Source organism: Cervus canadensis, chromosome 6, assembly GCF_019320065.1.
Source record: "Cervus canadensis isolate Bull #8, Minnesota chromosome 6, ASM1932006v1, whole genome shotgun sequence".
Taxonomy (NCBI): Eukaryota; Metazoa; Chordata; class Mammalia; order Artiodactyla; family Cervidae; genus Cervus; species Cervus canadensis.
This window is the reverse complement of record NC_057391.1, coordinates 31,267,766-31,290,174: the sequence shown is the minus strand read 5'-3', so window position 1 is coordinate 31,290,174 and position 22,409 is coordinate 31,267,766. Positions and strand designations below refer to the sequence as shown.

Below are 22,409 nucleotides of genomic sequence, written 5' to 3'. Positions count from 1 at the left end.
GGGGCTATTGGTTCTATAGATTGGAAAAACAACCTTAGACCTGCCTAAAAGAAAGTGGTTTATAAATTCCTATATCTAGCCATTTCACCAGAAAAGATAGAACAATTTGAAGGTCTGTCACAAAGCAGCCAGTCAAGAGACAGCACAACAAAATTGCCCAGTTTCCTAATTTATGGTGCACATACTTCTCATCTTCCCGACCTCTCTGAATGCCGTCTGGGTTTTAGCAGGTTCTCTTCTCCCTGGTTTCTCCTGCCCAAGCCCTCTGAGTCTCAGCAGCCTCTCTGCCAACTGCATCTCTCACCTCCCTTTTACCTTCCTCCTCCCTAAATACTCCCTTCAAGTCCATTTGTTTTGGGTAAATGTTACCAGCCCCTCCTAGTTCTGGTAAAAGCATCTACCTTTGAGAATCACCTCCTGGACCAAAGTGGTTTCCCCTTCAGGTGACACTGGGAACCATTACTCGGATTAGAGTCAGGGCAGTCTTTTGAGTCCTGAATGGTTGATGCTATCAACTGAGGGAGAAAATGGAATTTTCCCTGGATTGGCCAGTTGAGAGACAGAGGTGGACACCCACCTCCCAGTCCTAGCGGGAAGAGCTGCATATGGAGACCGCCTCATTGCCATGTCCTCATCTGTCCAAGCTTAAGAGAATGTGGAAGGCATATGAGAAAAAAAAAGAAAAAAAGACTTCTAACCAGAAGGACTTTGTTTTCATCTTTCCCAACTCTGCCTTGGGAGGAGGTCTTAATGGTGAACAGCAGCTAAGGCTGAAAGCTGACTGATCCCAACAGTGGATAACCAGTGCCAGGTTTAGGATCATCACTGCTTCTGCGGTGGGAAGAGCGCATGACATGGGCAGGGGAGGCCTGGCTTCTAGCTGGCTCGGCACTGGTGCCCTATCCCATTGTCTTTCCAAGCCTGGACTTCTACAGGCATGGTTGAAGGGCTTGGAGAATGACTTCAGAGGGGCTATCCAGCTTTTTGCTAATTCTGAAATAGTGAAAGATGCACAGTTCCAGGCACAGTAAATATTTTTTAAACAGAATCAGAGAGGTGCCAAGTACAAGTCCCAGATCTAGTACATATGAGTTATACAACCTTGTCTATGTCACTTAGCCTCTTTTAGACTCAGTTTCAAAATCGTGAAATGGAGATAACATCTTGGTTGTAAGCTTTAAAGACTATGTAAATCTCCATCACAGAGCCTGCTGTTATCAGAGTTACTAGTTCCGGTGGCCATTATTGTTTCCTTTCATTTTCAGATACTGGTCTGATCTTGGAGCCATCACAGGGCCTGGGTGAAAATCAGTAGTGGCCAGAAACTTGATCAAGTCCTATAATACCAATTTGATCTTTCAGAAATCACTGGCTTGGGCTAGCAGATCCTAAGAGCCAGTTTCTGATTGGACTTGACTGAGCCCATCCTAGGTCAGGACAGGTGGCAGCAGCCAATGCCAGACCAGCTTCTGAGCTACTTTGAAAAGGAACTCGAAGGGCCTGGTGTTCCCTCCACAAGTCTGGCTGTGCAGTAAGTGGTCCCATTGTCTTTTAACAGGGTGGTTTTGCCAAATCCACGTGTGCGTCAATATTTTATTTTGATCCAAATACTTCTTCAGCCCCTTCTGGGTGATATTACATCTTGTCGGTTACAGCTTTCACCAACATTCCACCTGGAACCAGTTCTCCCTCCTCTGAGAACATCACACTTCTTGCCCTTGACATTCACAGGCCAGTTATTTAAGATTTGTAGAGTTATCTTTTCTTGGTCTGGTTCTCATTCTCCAGCTAGATTTTTGTATTGAGGAACTTGCAGATGACCTTCATACTACAACAACAACTAACATATAATGAGTGTGTTTTATAGTTTGCAGAATACCTTCACAGACTGTCTCATGGGTCCTCTCTGGTCTTTCATACATGTGTTACTCATAGAATAAGTACTTATTGATCAGTTGATGCCATCATATGTTTATCAAATATGTAGTAATTAAAGTTATGGATCTGAGGTATATTTCTCTGGGAGTAAACATGATAGCTAGAGGCACAGTAGGAAGGGGAGGATATGCTCAAAGGAGTTACCAGCAATAATACCTATCGCTAGTAAACCTCCAGAGATGATAGATATGTTTCTGTGTATGTTATGTTTATTTTTTTAATGGAAGAAAAAATGCTCAGTTAACCTATTGATATCATTGTGCAACAAATTGACTTTTACTCTTGAGGTCATGACCAAAGATAAAGCTAAATGAAAGTGGATGAAACTGACCTATTGGGCTACTAAGCCATTTCCAGGTTCAGACTTCTCCTTTTGCATTCACGTCTGAAATAAAGCTCTCATAATCAGTAAGGACTTGATAGAATGATGCTTAATGATAAAAATGACTCAATGACTCTCAATAATGAAAAACAGAATCTTAGAACCCACCAAGATTTAGCTTATTATCTAAACACCACCTCCATAACCCTCACCCCCTGCACACAGGTCCCCACATCCTTAAAGATGTTTTTGAGGCCACCTGACTTTCGACAGTAACTCTGGTATTGCTCAAGATTGTTGAATTTAGCTGAAGATGGGACCAAACTGAAACAATTCTTAAGACCGAAGTCAGTGGTCTCTGGGCTAAAATAAAAAATTTATTGCTTGGAGCTAAAACCTGCCAGGATGGTCTTGCGTCTGCCTCTCCCCTTCAAGAACTGGAGAAAGCAGGCCAAACCAACCCCAGCCTCAGGCTGAAGAGCCCTGCTTGCAACCCTGAAATCTCACCTTGCTATTTGCTTGAGAGATATCCCTTTAACAGCCAACCAGTCCGCTTGGTGCCTTTACCAAGTGGGAGGGGTATGTCTTATCAGCCCGACTCCGGGATTAATTGTTTTATCTCCTTTTCTCCTCTGTCTGCCTACAGAGTGCAGAGCTGTCAAGGTGGTCTGTCCCCTGGCTGCTCTCCTCTCATTCCGTTCCTCTTCTCTTTCCCTAGGAAACCGTCTCATGGCTGCAGAGCAGCCCCTAAAGCGAGACTAGAGGCGAAGCCCGCCAGCAGCCCCCTCCCCTCCCATCCCAGCCTGGCCCAGATCACCCAGTTCCGAATGATGGTGCCTCTGGGACATTTCGCCAAAGGAGCCAGCCTGGACGATCTCATCGACAGCTGTGTTCAGTCTTTCGGTGAGTTGGCGAACTGCCCACATGCATAAATGGGGCTCTTCTACTTGTTCTTCCTTAAAAAGTGCTTTATAGAATAGCAACCTACATTGCATTTGGGGTTTAAAAATAGCTTTCGAGCCTTTGAAATGTTAGAGACAGTGTGCAGTGCCTATGGCACATGACTGTGTGGGTGTAATAGGTCGTGATGAGAGGTGCGATTTAAAGCGAGAAAAGTTACTGAGGAGAGTTTGTGTTTCCAATTTTCTCAGGATGGAGGTTTTTCTCGTGATGAAAAATATCATAAAATGCAATGGTGCATCTGGCGCTTTTCTGTTCTTAGGTTCTTGGGGCACACAAAGACTAGCAAACGCTGTTACCAGACAGCAGTTTGGATCATTGGATGGCAAAGTCTGAATAATTCCCCTCACAATCTCGAAGGGTGGTTGAGGTGGAATAAGAAAGGGCTGGGTAAGGCCAAACTGTCTGTGCCTGGGAGATACTGGCAAATGAGCGGTGTGATTGAAGATTGGGGATCTATGAAAGGAGCAGCCAGACGTGTTGGCAGGGAGTTATCTAGATGCCGCACTCTGTCATCACCCGACACACCATGAGGGGTGAGCAGCTTAGCGCAGCTGACAAGGGTTATCGGCAAAGATGCCCTATTTAAAAAAAAAAAAAATTGTAGGCAGTCTCTTTTGATTGTTATATGTGAAATAGTGATGGAAAAGGACTAAACATTTGTTCCCCTCCCTGAAAAAGGAATGATGGAAAATTCATAGAGTTCCATTATCACTGGTACCCACTCTGCTCCTTTGGGACCTCTCTGTCTCCCACTGGGAAGCTGATGAGCTTGTGTGGCTCAGCTCAGAAGCCCCAGACCACCCCACCCTGGCACCTTCCGGGGAGCTTAAGGAAGACTTGGTCAGATTCCAGGTGCTTGATAAGATCCCAGGTAGCGTGACTATGAGATTGTTAAAACTCAGAATGAGGGATTTATTCATTGGCTGGATCTGTGTTCCCTTGTGGCTCAGCTGGTAAAGAATCCACCTGCAATGCGGGACAGCTGGGTTCAATCCCTGGATTAGGAAGATCCCCTAGAGGAGGGAAAGGCTACCCACTCCAGTATTCTGGCCTGGAGAATTCTATGGACTATATAGTCCATGGGGTCACAGAGTCAGACACGACTCAGTGACTTTCACTGGATCTACGTAGTGCTCAGTCAGACCTTATTTGTAGACTTAGGAAAGCTGGACATTTTAGGGATCCTCCTTTAATTGGATTTAACAAAACATTGAACAGTTTCCATGATTCCAACATTGATTTAAAGCAGCGGTTCTCAAATGTTCCTGCAAAATCATGTGGCGGTTTTTGTGGTAACACAGATTGCTGGGCCCCACCCCCAGACTGGCTGTTCTCAAAGGTCCAAGGTGGGGCCCGAGAACTTACTGTTCTATCAGTCTCCCAGGTGATGCTGCTGCAGTTGATCCAAGAACCTCACTTTGAGAATCACTGCTTTTTTGTTTTAGATTTTTCAACTTGGAAAAGAAGGAGCATATTTTTTGTTTGTTTTTTTTTTTACTAATTCAGCATTAAATTTTAATTGAATTGTTATTTATTTACAGTTTAGTATTTCAGCTAAGGATGAATTCAGGAGCAAAATAAATGATTTTCTACTTAACCTCTTTGGAAAATAACCGTACAAGGAGATAAACTAGAAGCCAGGGGGATGGAGGGAAGCTTGGTGGTGATGAGCCATTGTTCGTCAGGCACTTGACTTTCACCTGGTTCTCAGCTCATAAGCTGCAAAGCTTCTCACACAGTTACGGTCGTCTTATTTACCCGTCTTTGGCAGGGCACTGTGACTATTTCATGAATAAGCATTTTTATCCTCTTTCCATTTCACTGTTGAGGAAATAGGACCCAGCAATCCTGCAGTCTTTCTTCTTCCTGTGCCAGTCATCCAGTTGCCCTCTGGGTTCAGGGCTGTTTTTCTAACCTTCAAGTCGTCCAGCCGTCAACCTGAAAAATACAGGAGGGATTCTGAAGCCCTGCAGAATAAGCAAGCCTAACCCACTCCCCTCAATGAATGAATCATAAGAGGGCTAAAGATACTTTGTTTCCTGGATTATATTGAACCGAAAAGTACCTTTAAATCCCAAAGGTATAAAAATCCCATTGAGTCTCATGGTCTTTTAACCATTATCATGAAGCATAGATAGTCCCTAATTAAGCCCCTAATTGCACCTGACTGGCTGTTGCATGAGGAGAATTACAGTGACCGAACCCCTCTTCCATTATTCAAGCTTATAATTCCTGAGAAATGCACTGTTTGGCGGGGGGAGGATATGCAAAAGACAGGGCGGTGATAAGCTAAAGCATGCAAGAAGAATAAATTCCTTAAACCAAGAAGACTTGGAGTAAGTTCACTCTGGGGTTGAGAACGCATATTGGGGAGAGCACCCACTCTCTGTTCAAATCTCTGAGCAGGACTGTGAGAATGCTGCGGGAGGCAGGAGGGTGCCTTCTCAAGGCAAGGCTGTGCAGGTGATGTCCTGAAGGGCTTCCTGCCACAGAATTTACATGAAAGAGGCATGTCTGGAGGGAATGGGAACCAGCACTTTCATCTGTGATTTTGACTCAGGTTATCAGTTGAGTTGTCCAGTGGAGGAGGGGTGTGGAGCTGGAGGGGGGTGGGGCTGGGGATTCAAGCAGGACGGTGACAGGCAGCCAGCCGTGTCACTTCTGCCTTTGTAGGTCTCCTCGGAGGTGATCAGAGAATAGTAATGAGCGAGGTTAATTTTTTTTTCTTTTTAATTTTTTTGAGACATCTTACTGGTTATTTTCTCTGATTAGTATAGAAGAGTTTTGCTTTAGAATAAAACAGTCTGGCTTAGTTTTTCTTTGTGAGTTTAGAAGTCTTCTCATTTGAATACCCATGAAAAGGGAAATAGCACTGTTGAAATGTGGGAAAAGTTTTCCTTTTTTTTGGTAATCTCTCCCTTTAGACTCAGGTTTAGCCACTCCTCCCACCAACTTGGCAAAGAAGATGGAGGGGAAAAAACCTCTTTTGAACATAAAGACTGATTAGTTAACTTATTAATGTATTTTTTACTACTTTCTCAACCTCACCTTGGTGTAGATGCTTTGAATTGGCTATAGCTTTGCTGTCCAATATGGTAGCCGCTACCCACATGTGACTATTTATGTAGACATTTTAATTAAAATTAAATCAAATGTAAAATTCAGTTCCTAAGCCTCAGCAGCCATATTTCAAATGCTCAAGAGTCACGAGTGGTACCTGCTGCTGGACAGAGTAAATAGAAAACATTTCCTTCTTTGCAGAAAGTCTGTTCAGTGGTGCCAGCCTGGGTGGACGGTTGACTCAAAGGGTAAAAGCAATGTGGGATTTACATTCTTCTAGCAGCTCCAGCTACTAGACTCTAAGGCATCCTGGGCATTTGGTAGTCTATACACATGGCTCCCCCTTTAGTATTATTAACCATTAATTACCTCCCACACTGTTCTCAGAGGAAGGACTTACTACAAGGCTTTTAAGGGTGAATGACCAGCATGTGCAAATTAAGGGTACTCTTGAAGGTACTGGTAAGCCTCCCAGTGTCACACACAAGGTTACAGATCTGTGATTAGAAATTCAGAGCCTTGAGTCATCGTGTGTTGCTTTCACCATGAAAGAGCCCACTCCCACCTTCTGTTTTAAGCAGAGGTCATGCTTTTACATCCTCACCGTATTATTGCTGGTATCGTATTATTGCTCTTCCACTGAGCATAATGAGGCAAATCATCACAACCTGGTACATTTATGGCAAATGTATGTGAATCACACCATCTGTTTCAGAGGTAGGAAAGACCTATGAGATCATCTGAGCTCTTTATAATGTTTTCACTTTGTAAGAGGGCTGCCAGCTTTGAGAGTCAAATGGAAGGTTTCAGATATCCCAATTCTGCCCCCCTCTGAACGTAAGACAACTGTGACAGCATCAGAAAGAAAACTGCAGGCACGTCCCAGTAAGGGACCCTCAGCAAACAGTCCTCCTGCTCCCAGATGGGGCATGGGAAAAACCTCAGTGTCTTTGTCTTACATGTCAATGAGAAAGGAAACACAGTAGTATCTTATTTATCTTGTGTGTGTGTGTGTGAAGGCTATATGTACTGATTTTCTTTTAAACTAAAAACAACTGTGAAATAGGTCTGGTATTACTATCTCCATGGACAAACAAGAAAATAAGTAAAACCTATGAGAATTAAAACAACCTCCTTCATGTCTCCCCTCCCAGAAGCCTCTTGCAATCTCAGCCAGGCCATGCTTGGGGTTCTTCTCCTAGGGCAGGCCTCCCCTCACTCAGGGGAGCCCTTCAGGCCACACAGAACACGTCTGTTCTCTGTGCCCACAATCTGCAGGCTTGGTGTCCCCCGGATTAGAAATTAAATTCCATTCACTGTAGGAAATCTTTATTGAGCCCTATCTATATACCAGGCATCTGCCTGAAACTCTCTCTCAAACAAATTCTGAGTTAATTAAAATTAGTGTATGCATCGTGTCTCCCAAAGAAGAAAACCCCAGGACTAGCAGGTTTATTTCCCATCCCACTAACAGGTATGTTTCCTGCAGCTGGTTGTTAAAAGCACTGCATAGACATTGGTTGTTAAAAGCATTGTATGACCTCAGCTAGTTAAAGATAAAACACTGCATCGATTTTTAAAGTTAGAACCAAAAAAGCACACACACACTTGGGACTCCGGTTCCCTCCATGGCAGAGGCAAGATTCAGGGTTCCTTAGCACTCTGCCGCTTTAGTCTGCACCAAAGCCAGGCGTCCAGAGGCAACAGAGGCACAAGGCCAGAAGCCAAGGGCCGTGACATTGAAGGGCACTCGGGCCCAAGAACCAGCAACTCCAAGGAACAAAACCAAGTGTAGGGTCGGGAAGGCTGGCCGTCATGAGCACAAGCCCTTTGTGAAGACCACAGCGGTACCAGTAACCTCCTCGGTGGAAGTCCCATCTCTGGGAGTCACAGCTACAAGATTTCACTGTAGAGGGTGGTCCTTAAGGCACCCACGTCCTGAAGCTTCTGGGCATTAGAGCAGCTCCCAGGTATGACCGTTCTTAGTCCCCTGGAGTGAACTCGTATGGTGTGATGGGGATGCTGTGTGCTCCAAGGGGCCTCTTTGCTGCGTTTTGCCAGGCTGGCATGTCTGCCCTCTCCGGGGTGTGAGACACAGTGGCTGCCAGGCCTGAGAAGGGAGGAGATGGGACTCCACTCACATCTGTGCTCTGTTGGGCGATGGTGTTTACAGCAGACCTCCATCTGCAACAGAGAACAGAGGCGCTCCTCACAGTGTACATGCGTAAGGTTGACAGTGTTCGGGAAGGCTGAGCATTTTAGTTCAGTAACTCCAGCCGGAGAAGTGAGGTTACTGAGAGAAAAAGAGAGACAGGTAGACAGGAGACTGACGGTGGTTGGACACTTATTTACTGCCTGTTCAGTAGGGCGCTGGACCTTTACCTGAACTGGTCTCATCCATGTTCACAACACCCCTGTGAGGTGGATATTATTTTTGCTTTTTTAGTTAATGGGCATTTGAAGCTCAGGAACGTTTTTAACCTGTGGAGAGTGGCCTCCCTCATGAGTGGGAGAGCTGCTGAGGTCTGGACTCTGGTCTCAGGTCCCTGTTCTCTCCACTCTACCGGAGGTTCTCCAACTGTAACAGGAACAGTCATTGTTGTGGGGTGTGTTCAGCATTCAGATTCCTGGGGGTCAACTCCAGGATTTTTCGTTAAGCCTACAGTCACTGTGGCTTTGATGGAGGTGACCCACACACTGATTTTGAGAAATACCATCCTACAGCACACATACCTGCTTCTTGGGCATATCCGAGCATTTTCTCAGGCTTTCTAAGGAAACATGGAAAGCCTGAAGAATACAAATCCTCTGAAAAACGATAGAGCAAACAGCTTTTCAGCTCTGTGAACCAGACAGTCGTGAGTTGAAGCCAGCCTCCTGGGCATGTCTGAAGCAGTCAGTCCAGATCTAGCAAGAGAAAGACCCCTGCCCCTGAGCAGGTTTGTAACACTGTGCCCACTTCTGTCAGATTTACATGCATTTCTATCCCTTCTCAGCTGTAGGAACTCTTGAAAACTCCCGCCTGTCAGTCTTTTGGCCATGGAATAAACAGAAAGTGGGTGTCTGTCATTACTATAGTTTGGCTCCTGGCCCGCAAAGGCAGCATTCCCAACCTGCATTTCCACCTTTAAGCCACGCTCAGCCCAGTTCCTGCGGTGCCGGAGGGCCTGGCTTCTGAGAGTGTGCCTGCTCCCCGCAGGTCAAGATTCATAAGTAGTGGCTTAGCTGGGGGAACTGGCGCAGTGCCGCCTCTGAGCACTGCTTCAAAAGTGCTGCTTTTCCAGCAGGTTTCTTAAGGCCCTGTGTTGACATGAAGGTTATTAAGTTCATGATGGAAACACGTTAGGAAGTAGTGTGAAAGCAAAAGCAGTGTGTTCAGGGGACTTCTCTGATGGTCCAGTGGTTTAGACTGAGCTTCCAATGCAGGGGGCTCGGGTTTGGATCCAGGGTCAGGGAACTAAGATTCTACATGCCACACAATATGGCCAAAAAAAAAAAAAAAAAGCAATTTGTTCTGTTCAGTTGTTGGCTGAACCAGCAGTGATGGGCGGTGAGACCACCAGGGAAGGCCATCTGAAGTGCAGGCCTCAGCCCTGGCCCAGCTCCTGAGGGTAGGGCCCGCCTGTTTCCTCCTGGAGCGGTGACGGCTGCTGGGCTTGGTGCCTTGGTCTGCAGATAGTTTGAGCTGCCAGCGGGTCGTGTTGTCCTAAAGTGTTATGAGGAAGACAGCGGGGAAAGAGTGAGAGTGGAAGCCGGTGAGCTTCACACGGCCTCTGCAGATACGCAGGGCACCACGCTCGATTGGATGCTGTCACAATCTTGAAAGCCTTACTCTGTGAGAGCAGGTTGTTACATCTTCAGGAGTTTGGCTGGCCAGTTGCTCAACACAACCATCAATAAAAATTAAATTATGTAAACTTACAATTATATTAAAAATAAGCCCTCAAAACTCATCATTTCCTAATATGTCATCCCATTTCGCTGTCATCCGTTATCTTGAGATGATGTTTGTTGTGTCTGCATGGTACGAATGCGGTGTGCTCTGCTCAGCCACCCAGTACTGTCTGAGTCTCTGCGACCTGCGGACTGTAGCCCACCAGGTTCCTCAGTTCGTGGAGTCCACCAAGCAGGAATGCTGGAGTGGGTAGCCGTTCCCTTCTCCAGGGGATCTTTCCAATCCAGGGATCAAACCCAGGTCTCTTGCATTGCAGGCAGATTCTTGACTGTCTGAGCCATCAGGGAAGCCCATGGGTGCTTTGTAGCAGTATGATGTTCATGTATAGCACATACATGTCATCCATGTATTCATACATATAGTGGGTAGACACACCTGCGTCTCTTCCCAGCTCCATGGTCATGAAGTCCTGTCAGGAGCTTGATGTTGCCTGCTTTGGGAGTATTTACACCGAGGAAATGGGCCATCGCTACTAATCAGGGCTTCTTCTCAACCCACCCCTGAAGAAGACATTGTTAAACATTTACTAGCACTTTCCCCCAGCTACAGAGGAGGCTTACATGGCAAAGGGCCAAGGTAGGAAGCTGAAAACTGGAAATCTTACTTTGTGTTACCTGGTTAAGAGAAATATTATTTGCCTTTGTTTTACTTCTTTCTTTCATCTAAATATCTTATAAAACAACTCTCCATGTGTTCTGCAAAGAAAAGGAACAATATACCTTAGAGATAAAGAGTTATATATCAGTGAAGTTGAGAAATTTTCTTAAAGAAGTGACAGTTCTGTGGTCACGAGAGAGGAAGGGGCGTGGGGGTTGGAGGAAAGAGATGCAAGGGGTCAGATGTATGGTAACAGGTGGTAAATAGACTTTTGGGGGTGGTCACTGTGTAGTGTATACAAACACTGGATCATAGTGCTGTATACTTTGAAACCTATATAACATTAAAAAGATGTCACAGTGAAACTTTAATACTGAGACATTTGCATTCCGGAGTCAAAGTTATCACTCTGTGTTTTGTTCTCTTAATTTACTTCCTCTAAAAATTCTCCATGATTAAATTTTCCCCTATTTCTGGTCAACTAAACCTCAATTTTGTGACTCTGTTCTTCATGTGTTTATATATTATATGCTGTCACTCTTTGTTTCTGATTCCATCTGTTTAATCATTTGCCTTTGTATCTCTCCATGTGGTAACAGGTACTATTGATACATAAAATCAAGCTTTTGTTGAATATATTTTCATAAGTTTATTGCTTGGTATATTTCTAATTTTGTGAACTGTTTATATCCTTTGCCTATTTATCATTTGTTTAATGTTTTTCTTATTAGAGGTTTGCAAAAGCTTTTTATTATTTATTTTTTTAAGCCTGCTAACTGTTTGATTGGTATTTGTTACTGACACTTTTTTCCTCACTCCTTTCCATTTTTATGTTGGTTTTGAGATATTAATGAAGTGAAATTTTACATTTTTATGTAGTTAAATTGTCAATGTTTCCTTTTATCTGTTATCTTTTCCTGTATTAACTCTAAACTTGAAAAAAAAAATCCCTGTTCTAAAGATTTGGTGACTATTCCATTGTCATTTTTGTTATTTGTGCATTTATTTGGCTGCTCTGACCCTAGTTGCAGCATGCGGGATCTTCCTTCTGTTGCGGCGCGCGCTCTCTCTAGATGTAGCACAAGGGTGCAGTAATTGTGACTTACGGGCTTAGTTGCTCCGCATCATGTGGGATCTTAGTCCCCCTACAGGGGTTGAAACCCAGTCCCCTGCATTGCAAGCAGATTCCTAACCACTGGACCACCAGGGAAGTCCCCCCATTGTCATTTTAATCTAAGTTTTATTAAATCCATTGTATGATGAGGGCTTTCTGGTGGGTCAGAGGGTTAAGTGTCTGCCTGCAATGTGGGAGACCCAGGTTCGATCCCTGGGTCAGGAAGATCCCCTGGAGAAGGAAATGGCAACCCATTCCAGTACTCTTGCCTGGAGAATCCCATGGATGGAGGAGCGTGGTAGGCTACAGTCCATGGGGTGGCAAAGAGTTGGGCACTACTGAGTGACTTCACTTCACTTTTTATGATGTAATTTCATATTCCACTATTGTGGATGTTTGGTATAAGTTTGTCGGTGGTGTTCAATGAAAAAGAAAGAAACTTTCAGTTTTGTGTTTGAGGTTGTCATTGGCTTAAATCCAGAGCACTTAGACTTGCCATTTTGTAACTCAGAGCCTCAGTTTCCCCTATTGCCATATTCCTGAAATGATTTCTGAGACTGAAAATGCCATAATCAGGTTTCAATTATGATGTTGAATGTGAACTTGAAAGTCCTTTGGGAACTTGTATACTTTTGATTATTAGAAGAGTCAGTATCCTTGGGGTGAGGAATTAGAAGGCCAACCAAATTTAAATCCATTTTTCCCTAAATTATTAATTAGACCAAATCTATGTTGTACTTGCATAGGCTTTTTTATTGTGGTAAAGTATACATAACATAAAATTTGCCACTTTATAAGTTCTTGTATTTACAAAGATCTGACTAACTCAACTCACATACTTACATTTTTCTAGTTTTTTTGAGAAATAGACATACATCACTGTGTAAGGTTAAGGGGTATAGCATAATGGTTTGATCGATATATACTGTGAATTGATTACCACAGTAAGTTTAGCTAACATCCATTTTCTTGTATTTACAAAGATCTAATTGTAACTAAGTTCTCATGCCTTACTTTTAAAATTTTAATAGCTTTTTAAATTATTTTCACCATAGAAAGCTTATAAAATACAGACTTGCAAAAAGAAGAAGATTGCATGCATCCATTCTACCACCATAAGCAAGAAAAATACCATTGACACAGTTGGGTGTGTCTTCCTAGATTATATTCTATGCATATTTATGTTCTGCAATCATATTAACTTTTTCTGGTAGGTTGACTATAATTAACTCTTTGCTTTTCGTAATTCACATTGTAAACAATTATGATCTTAAATATTTATAAAGAGGTGTACTAGCATACAGAGTTGCTACTCCATCCTAAAATTGATTTTAAAAAATAATTCTGGCATAATCTCTTCATGTATGAGACATAAAAGTGAAGGTTGCTTGGCAACTAAAATGATTCTAATGAGGAATTGAAGACATTACAAGAAAAGAAGAGTAGTTACTCATTTCTTTTCAATGCTAAATGCTAATTAAGTTATGATAACTATGACTGATTATAGTTAAAAATGAAGGAAACAAATGCTCCCATTAACTTAAAAGTCTTGAGGTGAGCTTTTTTTCCCTAATGAATAGGAAAAGTCAGACTGGTTTTGCTGAAGGGAAGCTTTCCTTTCAGAAACTGGGAAAAATCTTAGGGCCTTGTTAACTTTCTGACTCTTAAGAAATAACAACTGGGAAAGATACCTAGTAGGAAGTCAAAGATGCTACAGTTTGGTACATCTGTGAATCTTCTGCAGAGTAGAAGAGATGGCTGGCAGTGGTGTGGGGTAGGCCATGTTGTCTGCTTTGGTTTTTCCAGAGAGTGGTCCAGGGCCCTAGGGAAACTGCTGAGGTTCTTACCAAAGTCTTCAGGCAGAAGATGCTGCCAGGATGGAGCTTCCATTGTAGAGACAACAGTGGTTAATAGACATGAACAAAGAGAGTAGGGACCAGAGGCACTGTTCTTCAGGGGGAAGAGGAAGCAGAGATGGGCAGTTCTAGAGCGGAGGTGAGAGTGGGATAACCGGAGCAGTAAGGCAGCCAGGGGTGAAGTCATTTGGGAATTTCTTGGATGAAGGAGCAAAGGTCACTGTGTCTGGCTTCCCTGTATTGATGTCTCTTAACCTCTGTCCTCCAGGACTTGTTTTTGTAATCTTGTAAACAACCCCATTTTAAGTGGGGGGCCACTTAAGAAGCCAGGAAAGGTCCCAGCATTATGATTTATGAGTCTATCTTGTTAGAGTGTAGTTACAGCCTGCAGAGCATCCTTAAATCTGATGAGCAGTTAATTATTTTGGTTAATTCTGAATTCACTTATTTAGTGCCAGATGCACAGGGATGTTTACATGCTTCCTTCCCCTCTTTCTCCCGAGCTCACTAGCATCCTGGGCTCCAGATTTACTCCATCCAAATCTGCTTTGGTGGGTTCCTCATTGACCCCTACTCCCAGGTGTTTTCAGGCCACAGTGAGTCACTCTGGCTTCTGATCGTTACTTCCCAGAAGACAGCTGTAGTTCCCACACTCCTGGCTGCTAGACTTTGTCCTCTGTTATTGCCAAGAATGAGCCAAAGCGCTTGGTAACTGGAGTTCACCTGACTGGTACTCCTTTAAATAAACCTGGAAGGACCCACTCCCTGCAATTACTGTGCCCATGACTCGGCCAGCCTCTCTGTCTCCATGGCTCAGAGTCCTGTTACCTGGCCAGCAAGCACCAAGTCTGCCTGAGATAGACTTAGCTTCAGTTAACTGAGAAAGTGTACCCTGAAACTTGTAAGAAAGACAGAGGAGGATTCTCTGGATTAAAAGAGATTTAAGGATATGTCAACCAGTCATAATCTGTGAACCATTTTTCTAAATATATACACACATATATTCATAATTATTTTATAATTATATGTACTTGGAAATTTATATGCTAGTGACTGGATATTTGATGATATTAAGTAATTACTATTGATTTTATTTTAGGCAGATTAATGATGCATTGTTTTTTTTTTTTCCCTTAGAAGTTCTTTTTTAAAATACATACTGAAATAGTTACTAATGATGTACCATGTTTGGGGTTTGCTTTTGTAAAACATGAGAGGGAGAAGTGAATGGAGGTATAGATGGATTGGCCATGTACTGATCATTGTTGAAGCTGGGTAGGTCCATAGAGGTCCCTTACGTTGTTTTTGCCTACTGTGGTGTATGCCTATAATTTTCCATATTGAAATCTTAAAGAGAAAAGTATTCTCAGAGCTAAGAAAAACAGATGATTAAGTTCCAGAAAATTCAAAGGAATCTAGTCTCATTTCTTGGGTGATGAATTAGAGTGCTCTGTCTGTCTTACAGAAGGAAAAGAGGAGAGTCCAGAATAAGATACTTTGGTTACACAGGCTTCCCTGGTGGCTCAGTGTAAATAATCCACCTGCCAGTATAGGAGACATGGGTTCTATCCCTGGGTTGGAAAGATCCCCTGGAGAAGGAAATGGCAACCCACTCCAGTATTATTGCCTGGGAAATCCCATGGACAGAGGGGCCTGGTGAGCTGCAGTCCACGGGGTCCCAAAGAGTCAGACACAACTTAGTGACTAAACAACAACTGCTTTGGCTACACAGCACTGAAATACTTATTCACGTCCTGCACATGACATCCCACAACACTCAGCCCATTCCCTGTTCTATCCAGAAAGACCAAAAACAGAACTGCAAACTTTAATCTTCAATCCTACTGTCAGAGGCAGGACTTGGAGTTAAGTGACTGAGAGAATGTATTATTCTCCTCCCCACCCCACAACACCCCACCACACACACACACACACACACACACACACACACTCACACACTCACACACTATGTTACTTTGAAATTTCCATTCACCATCATCCCAGGACAAGTTACATTCTAGGATTCACACACACACACACACACACACACACACACACACACACACACACACACACACACACACACACACACACACACACACACACACACACACACACACACACACACACACACACACACACACACACACACACACACACACACACACACACACACAGCTTTAATCACGGGAATGCCATGGTCATGGTAGAACTTGATCCCAAGAAGGCAGTGAAGAGATTACGGAAGAAGCCACACCATATCGTGGTCTTTGGAATCCATTCCTAACTCTTCTATTTACCAATTGTGGGCCTTAGGCAATTTATTTTACTGCAGTTTTCTCATCTGCAAAACAGATAATAATGGTGAAGGCTTTTAAAGGTTATTTTTGTTCGGGTGAAAATTAAATGTCTTAGCTTGGTTTTCTCAGAAGCAGATCCTGAGACAAGAGTTTAAATACAAATAGTTTACTTCAGAAGATGATTCTAGGAAAAAACTGGGAAGGTAGTTTATGAAGGGTGCTTTGTAAAGTGGGTTGTTACTCTGGGAGTAGGAGGTTTCAGAGCTATCTTACTTAAGGCAAGGGAACTGGGGTACTTACATGCTTAAGGACTGCTTCTAGGGGATCTTAATTCTCCACCACGTCTGAGCTGCCTGGCACACAGGTGAGGATGGAAGGGGTCTCCCAAGGAAGCCGTCAGGCAGCTGGGAGTTGGGTGGGCATATACTACAATGGGAAGGCCTAAGAGTATATGGGTGAGGCACTGATGGCCTGCTGAAGTCAAAACTAAATTCTCAGTAAATGTTGGAAGGGCGAATACAGGCTGCATATAGATCCAGATAGATTCAGAGCTGGTTAGTAATTAAAATCAAAGTGTGTACATACAAACATGGGTATGGATGGATGTCATTCTGCAGATGTAAACACTTATGAGTGGCTCTGGACATTTCATCAAATTTAAACACAGTCTGTGGTTTTGTTAGACACACTGATGGAAATACTAAGTACATTAGATAAAAACCAAAGTTCAGGAGGATCAATAAGGAAGAACAAAGAACTTGGATGACACTTCAATAAGAATAAATGTCTTACACTTAGGTTTAGTAATATTGCTTTGTATATATTCTGGATGGAAAAAAAAATAGATTGTCATCTTATGAAAAATGTCAAAGGATTTTAGTAGATTATTAATTTAGAATGAGCCAGTAGTGCCATGTGACTTCTCAAAAAGTTAACATAATCTGAAATTGCATTAATAGAAATAGACTTTCCTGATTAAGGGACTAATACCCTGATTGAATTATGAGTTCTAGTCCTAATGCTCACACATAGGAATGTTTTTGCCCTTAGCAAGTTTTTTAACATTTCTGAGGCTCAGTTTCTATCAACATGAAATTTAATACATAACCTCTGTTTTGTTGTGAAGTGGATATCTTTAAGTAGAAAGAAATCATTTATGTAAAATATAATTAGAAACTATTATAGGATATGGGGCTTCCCTGGTGGCTCAGACGGTAAAGAAATATGCCCACAATATAGGAGACCTGGGTTTGATCCCTGAGTTGGGAAGATCCCCTGGGGAAGGGAATCGTCAGTACTCTTGCCTGGAGAATTCCCTGGACAGAGGAGCCTGGTGGCCTACAGCCCACGGAGTGGGAAGGAGTCACACATGACTGAGCAGTTAGCACTGTTGTTAGAGTAGATAATCAAAAATAGTAGATAAGCAAAATGTTGGGGTTAGGGTTTAGGGTTAGTTTATAGACTTGAACGTTAGTATATCATCTTCCCAGATTAATAATGCAGACTATCAAAGGATCCATAATTGCATCATGGAGATACAAGATGGAGATACCTGGTCAAAATGGCTGGGTCAAAAAAAATTACCAGGTGTTGTCATAATAGACACTTGTAAGTATGAACCTAGCAGGTAGTATAATTTTAAATTGTACATGAATATGAGCTATATAAATAGGTATTTAGTCAATAAGACCCAAAAAAGTTATTTTTTCATTTTTTCAAAATATTAGGGCAGTGATAAATCCAATATGAACTCTTTTATGGAATTTATTGAAGGAATACAGGTATTTGATGTAACTGAAGCACAGAAGGAGTAGAAGATACCTATAGGCCTTGGAAACCTCTAGAATTAGGGACTAGAACACTATCATGAGATACCAGAATGTATTTTCTGTCTCTTTCTTCTTTCTCGACTTGCTTCCCTGCTTATCAGCTTAAGATTCTTTCACTAAAGATTCCCCAGTCAGGGAATGTGGCGCTTAACAGCTGCAAATCCTGTATCTTTAACCATTAGAAATTTAATGTTTTTTTCCTCAAGTTCAGTGAAAAAATTACTCAGTGAAAAACTTTGGTTCAAATTGGGGTAGATGGCTACTACCTAAACCAATCAATTATGGCCACAGGGGTGGAGTCATTTAAGAGTAGAACATGATTGAATTTGGGGAAGAAATTTTTACTACATGTTTGCTGATGTTCTGGGCACATTAAAACAATATCTGTCTATTACAGCAAGATCTGGTCAAACAGTATAGAGTGTAGGGTATTATTAAATTTAGGTTTAGTCTCTGGGTTTTAAGATAAGAATGGAAGGCTAGAAAGAGTACAGAGAATATAAATAGTTAATGAATGATATAGAAATAAATTCTATGGGGCTATAAGATAGCAACAGCTGAAAAAAAAACAAATTACTGTTTTTTTCTTCTTCTTAGTCTTAATAGTGTTAAGCATTTATTTGTCTTGATAATGTTATGCATAGAAGAGTTAGTATGAGTTGTTTACCTCCAGAAGAACAGAAACAGAGTCAATGAACTAAAATTTCACCAAAGAACTACAGCTTCCCACTTATAGAAGTATTAAATATCAAAACAGTTCTGGCTCTAATGGATTGCTGACTATTGGAAGTATTTTTCTGCTGTGAACAACTATAAAACTGGACATAACATGTGAAATAACTATTTTTAGGTATTAGAAAACAGGACAGACTTGTGATTGTGGATAAAATGGAAAGATATGCAGAAACCTCAAAACTCATCTTGACATTCTCCTGGAAGCACTTTAAAAATTATTACACAGAAGACTGGAAGTCAGCATCTTGCCTGGCAGGGGAAGTAGAGTTTGTGTTCAGGGCTTTCTGGGGTGGTTGGAATTTATGGAGTAGGGTACTGGAAAGAAGGGATCTCCTTTCGTCTTTTGCAAAATGTTAAACTGTGTACAAAGGTGGTAAGACTCCATACTACCAAATAGTTACTGGGGTTCTGTAAGTCAAAGGAAGTCTTATAGTCTGTGAAATATTGCAGTTTGGAACCAGCCAGAATGTAGAGAGATAACACCTGAGGCATTCAGCTGAGACATGAAAAAGATCACACCACATGAGGAGGAGCACTAGAGCCCTGGAATAGATGCTACTCTTGAGCCACCCTGACAAAGCCTAAATCCAAGCCTTGACAGGATCAGTTTTAAAGCCCCGGTAAATTAAATGTGGCTATAAATTAACATGATACAGATTCTCAACATTGTATCCACAATGCCCAGCATATAATATAAATTTATAGGAAAATTTAAAAAGCAGGAAAATGTGACCCATAACCAGAAGAAAAAAAAGTTTAATAGAACTAGACTCAGAATTGATGCAAATGTTGAAATTAACAAGTAGGGAATTTAAAATAGTTGTTATAAATATGTTGAAGGATTTAAAGTAAGGTAAACAAAAGAGTAACTCAATAGATAAATGGAAACAATAAAATCAGAAGACTGACAGCATCCACTGTAGGGGAGGATGTGGAGCATCTAGAACTCTTAAACATTATGAATGAGATTATAAAATGACAAAATCACTTTGGAAAACTGTTTAGCCATTTCTAATAAATATACACCTACCCTTTGACCCTTCAATTCCACCCCTAGGCATTCATGCAAGAGAAAGGAAAAGTATATCATGGACTTACAAGTTATACAAGATATGATCTGACTTATACAAGAATGTCCAAAATATTAGGTTGATGAAAAAGTAATTGCGGTTTCAGACCGTGAATTTTAAATCATTATATTAATTGCTTTTGCCATGAAAATCCAAAATTGGAAACAACCCAGATATCACACAACATCATAAAGAATAAACAATATGCCATGTATACAACACAATACCTACTCATCAATAAGGATTGAACTACTGAAAGAGTCAGCATCGGTTAATTGCAAAAATGTTTTGCTTTGTGAAAGAAGCATTGCACACAAAAATAAATACTGTATGAGTCCAATATATGAAGTTCTAAAATAGGTAAAACTAACTTATGATTTAAAGAGAAAAAGAAAAATGGTTTTATAGTTGGGTGAGTAGGAGGAACTGACCAGGAAGATAAGGGAACTTAACTGGGTCATAGAAATATGGTAAATCTTGAGAAGGGTTTGGGTTATAAGAATGTATTTGTCAGAAGACATCAAACTATATGTTAAAACACGTGCCTTTCACTGTACCTCAATAAGATAGAAAAAGTTATTTAAAAAAAAAAATACCCAAACTGGCTAGCATAAGAAGTTCCTTCTATAAGGACTTCAAGTGAGAGAAATCTTTTTACAATCCAATCCTGTGTGGTAGAGCTTGCTAGAAGGCAAAGCCAAGACTTCAGCGCCTACCAGATAGCAGTGACTAACTTCTCTTTCACCTCTGGTTTAATCCTTTGGGTTCTTCTGTGATTGTGTGTTGATCAAATAAGTGAGGGCCAAGATCTGAGGAACAAAATGTCTACTGACTCAGAAACCAGAGCCCCTCCTCCCCCGACCCCCCGCCGCTTCTGATGTATACTGGCAGGGCTGGGGAGATAAAGAAAACTCTACCAAGAACATCCTTGTTTACTCAGGTGATCTGGTGCTAGTGAGGTGCTCTGTGGAGCACCACGAGAACCAAAGAGGTGAAATGGTAGACTCCTTGAAAGTTAATTCATGAAACAATGCTGGTGCTGAAGAGAGGTTCATTGAAACGGACCAAGAGCCCACACATTTCATTTTAATCATACTTTTGAGTCTGTTCCAGCTGTTTTACTGGAGTGGCTGAAATAGTATAAAATGACTGGTGTTCAATGCCTCATGGGTCCTCTCTCTGGCAGAAATAGTATGAGTGGTAAGAGGCCCCAGAATTGGATGGTGGAGAAGGGAGGAAAAAACACGTTTTGCTACTGACTCAACACTAAAGAGCAGGGTCATCCCTACATTGATGCCCGAGAAGTGATGACCCTGGTGGACACTTCCCAGGGTTCCAGAGCAGAGGGGAGAGAGAAGATGTCCCAGATAGGCAAAGACCCTTAGTCAGCAGAGCCTGTGAAGGACCTGGGAGGATGGACATCTTTATGTTGGAGTGTGTGCACAGCCCTGATCTCTGGCTTCAGAGATAAAATATCCTCTTAGACTATGGTTGTGCAAGCCTGAGGAAGAAAGGGGTTTGCTAAACAGTAGGAACTCCCTTGGGTCAGAACAGTTTCATGGTCCTCTGGTTTACCCCAAATTGATTTCTTTCATTAAAATATATATGTATATTTATTTATTTGGCTGTGGTGAGTCTTAGTTGTGTCACATGGGACCTTTGATCTCTATTGCACCATGTGGAATCTTTAGTGGAATCCCACATGTGGCATGTGGAATCTAGTTCCTTCACCAGGGATCAAATCCAGGTCCCCAGCACTGGGAGCACAGAGTCTTAACCACTGATCCACCAGAGAAGTCCCCCAGATTGATTTCTGATCTGCTTCTGATTGCGCTTTATGAATTAGAACTAACCAGTCCTCACTGAGGAGTCTGTAAATGTTGGCACCATATCACCTGTTTGTTAAGTACTTCCCATGCGTAGCCCTGATGACACCTGGAAGACCTCACCATTGACTCCTGAAATTGGGAATGTCTTCAAGGGTTATTTAGTAGCTTGCAGACCTACCCCTTCCTTAGCAAGGAATAAACTAGGTGGTCTAAAGCAATCTAAGCAAACTTGAGTGACCATCATACCTTTGGAGAGATTTTTAAAAATATGAATTCTATGTCCATCCCTGAATATTTTGATGGAATAGATAAGAGATAAGACCTTGGGATTTATTTAAGGGAGGTCGTTTGATTTATTTTTTTGTTTTGTCTTATTTTTAAGCTATTTTCACTTGAAATGTGAGTCAGATTTAATATATTCATTTGCTTCTGGATAAGTCTGAACATACTCATCCTAGGATAGAAAACCTTTGATTTTTTTTTTTTTTGCCCTGAAACTCTCCGTTAACATTAAGGCCACCTCACTAGAAAAACAAAACAAAAGTCACCCACTAAAGCCGAAAATTTGACCTGGTGTGGATTTTTTTCATTATGTTATCTTCTCTCAGAATGACAAATTATTATGCAAATATGAGTGAAGGAAAATTGAAGTCTTCAATATCTTAACACAGATAGATCTTTCCTATGGTTTCCCAGGTAACCAGATGTGTGGAAAGGTGGGGGTTAGAGGGGAAATACACGCTGAGTGAGGAAAGCCTTGAAGTGCTTCCTGCTTATCCGTCTGCTCCAGACTTATCCAGACTGGCTGTGGGATCATAATTTTACCTGAATCACGAGCATG

At 42.0% G+C, this 22,409-nt stretch overlaps 1 protein-coding gene across 1 annotated transcript in view; it reads left to right on the top strand.

Moving 5' to 3' along the window:
- The window catches only part of RASGRP1 (RAS guanyl releasing protein 1), a 75,846-nt gene that overhangs the window by 1,566 nt on the left and 51,871 nt on the right, over positions 1-22,409 (top strand). Inside the window, exon 2 of the mRNA XM_043471426.1 lies at positions 2,979-3,163. Coding sequence (XP_043327361.1) covers positions 2,979-3,163 — 185 coding nt within the window. The remainder of the gene's footprint in view (positions 1-2,978; positions 3,164-22,409) is intronic.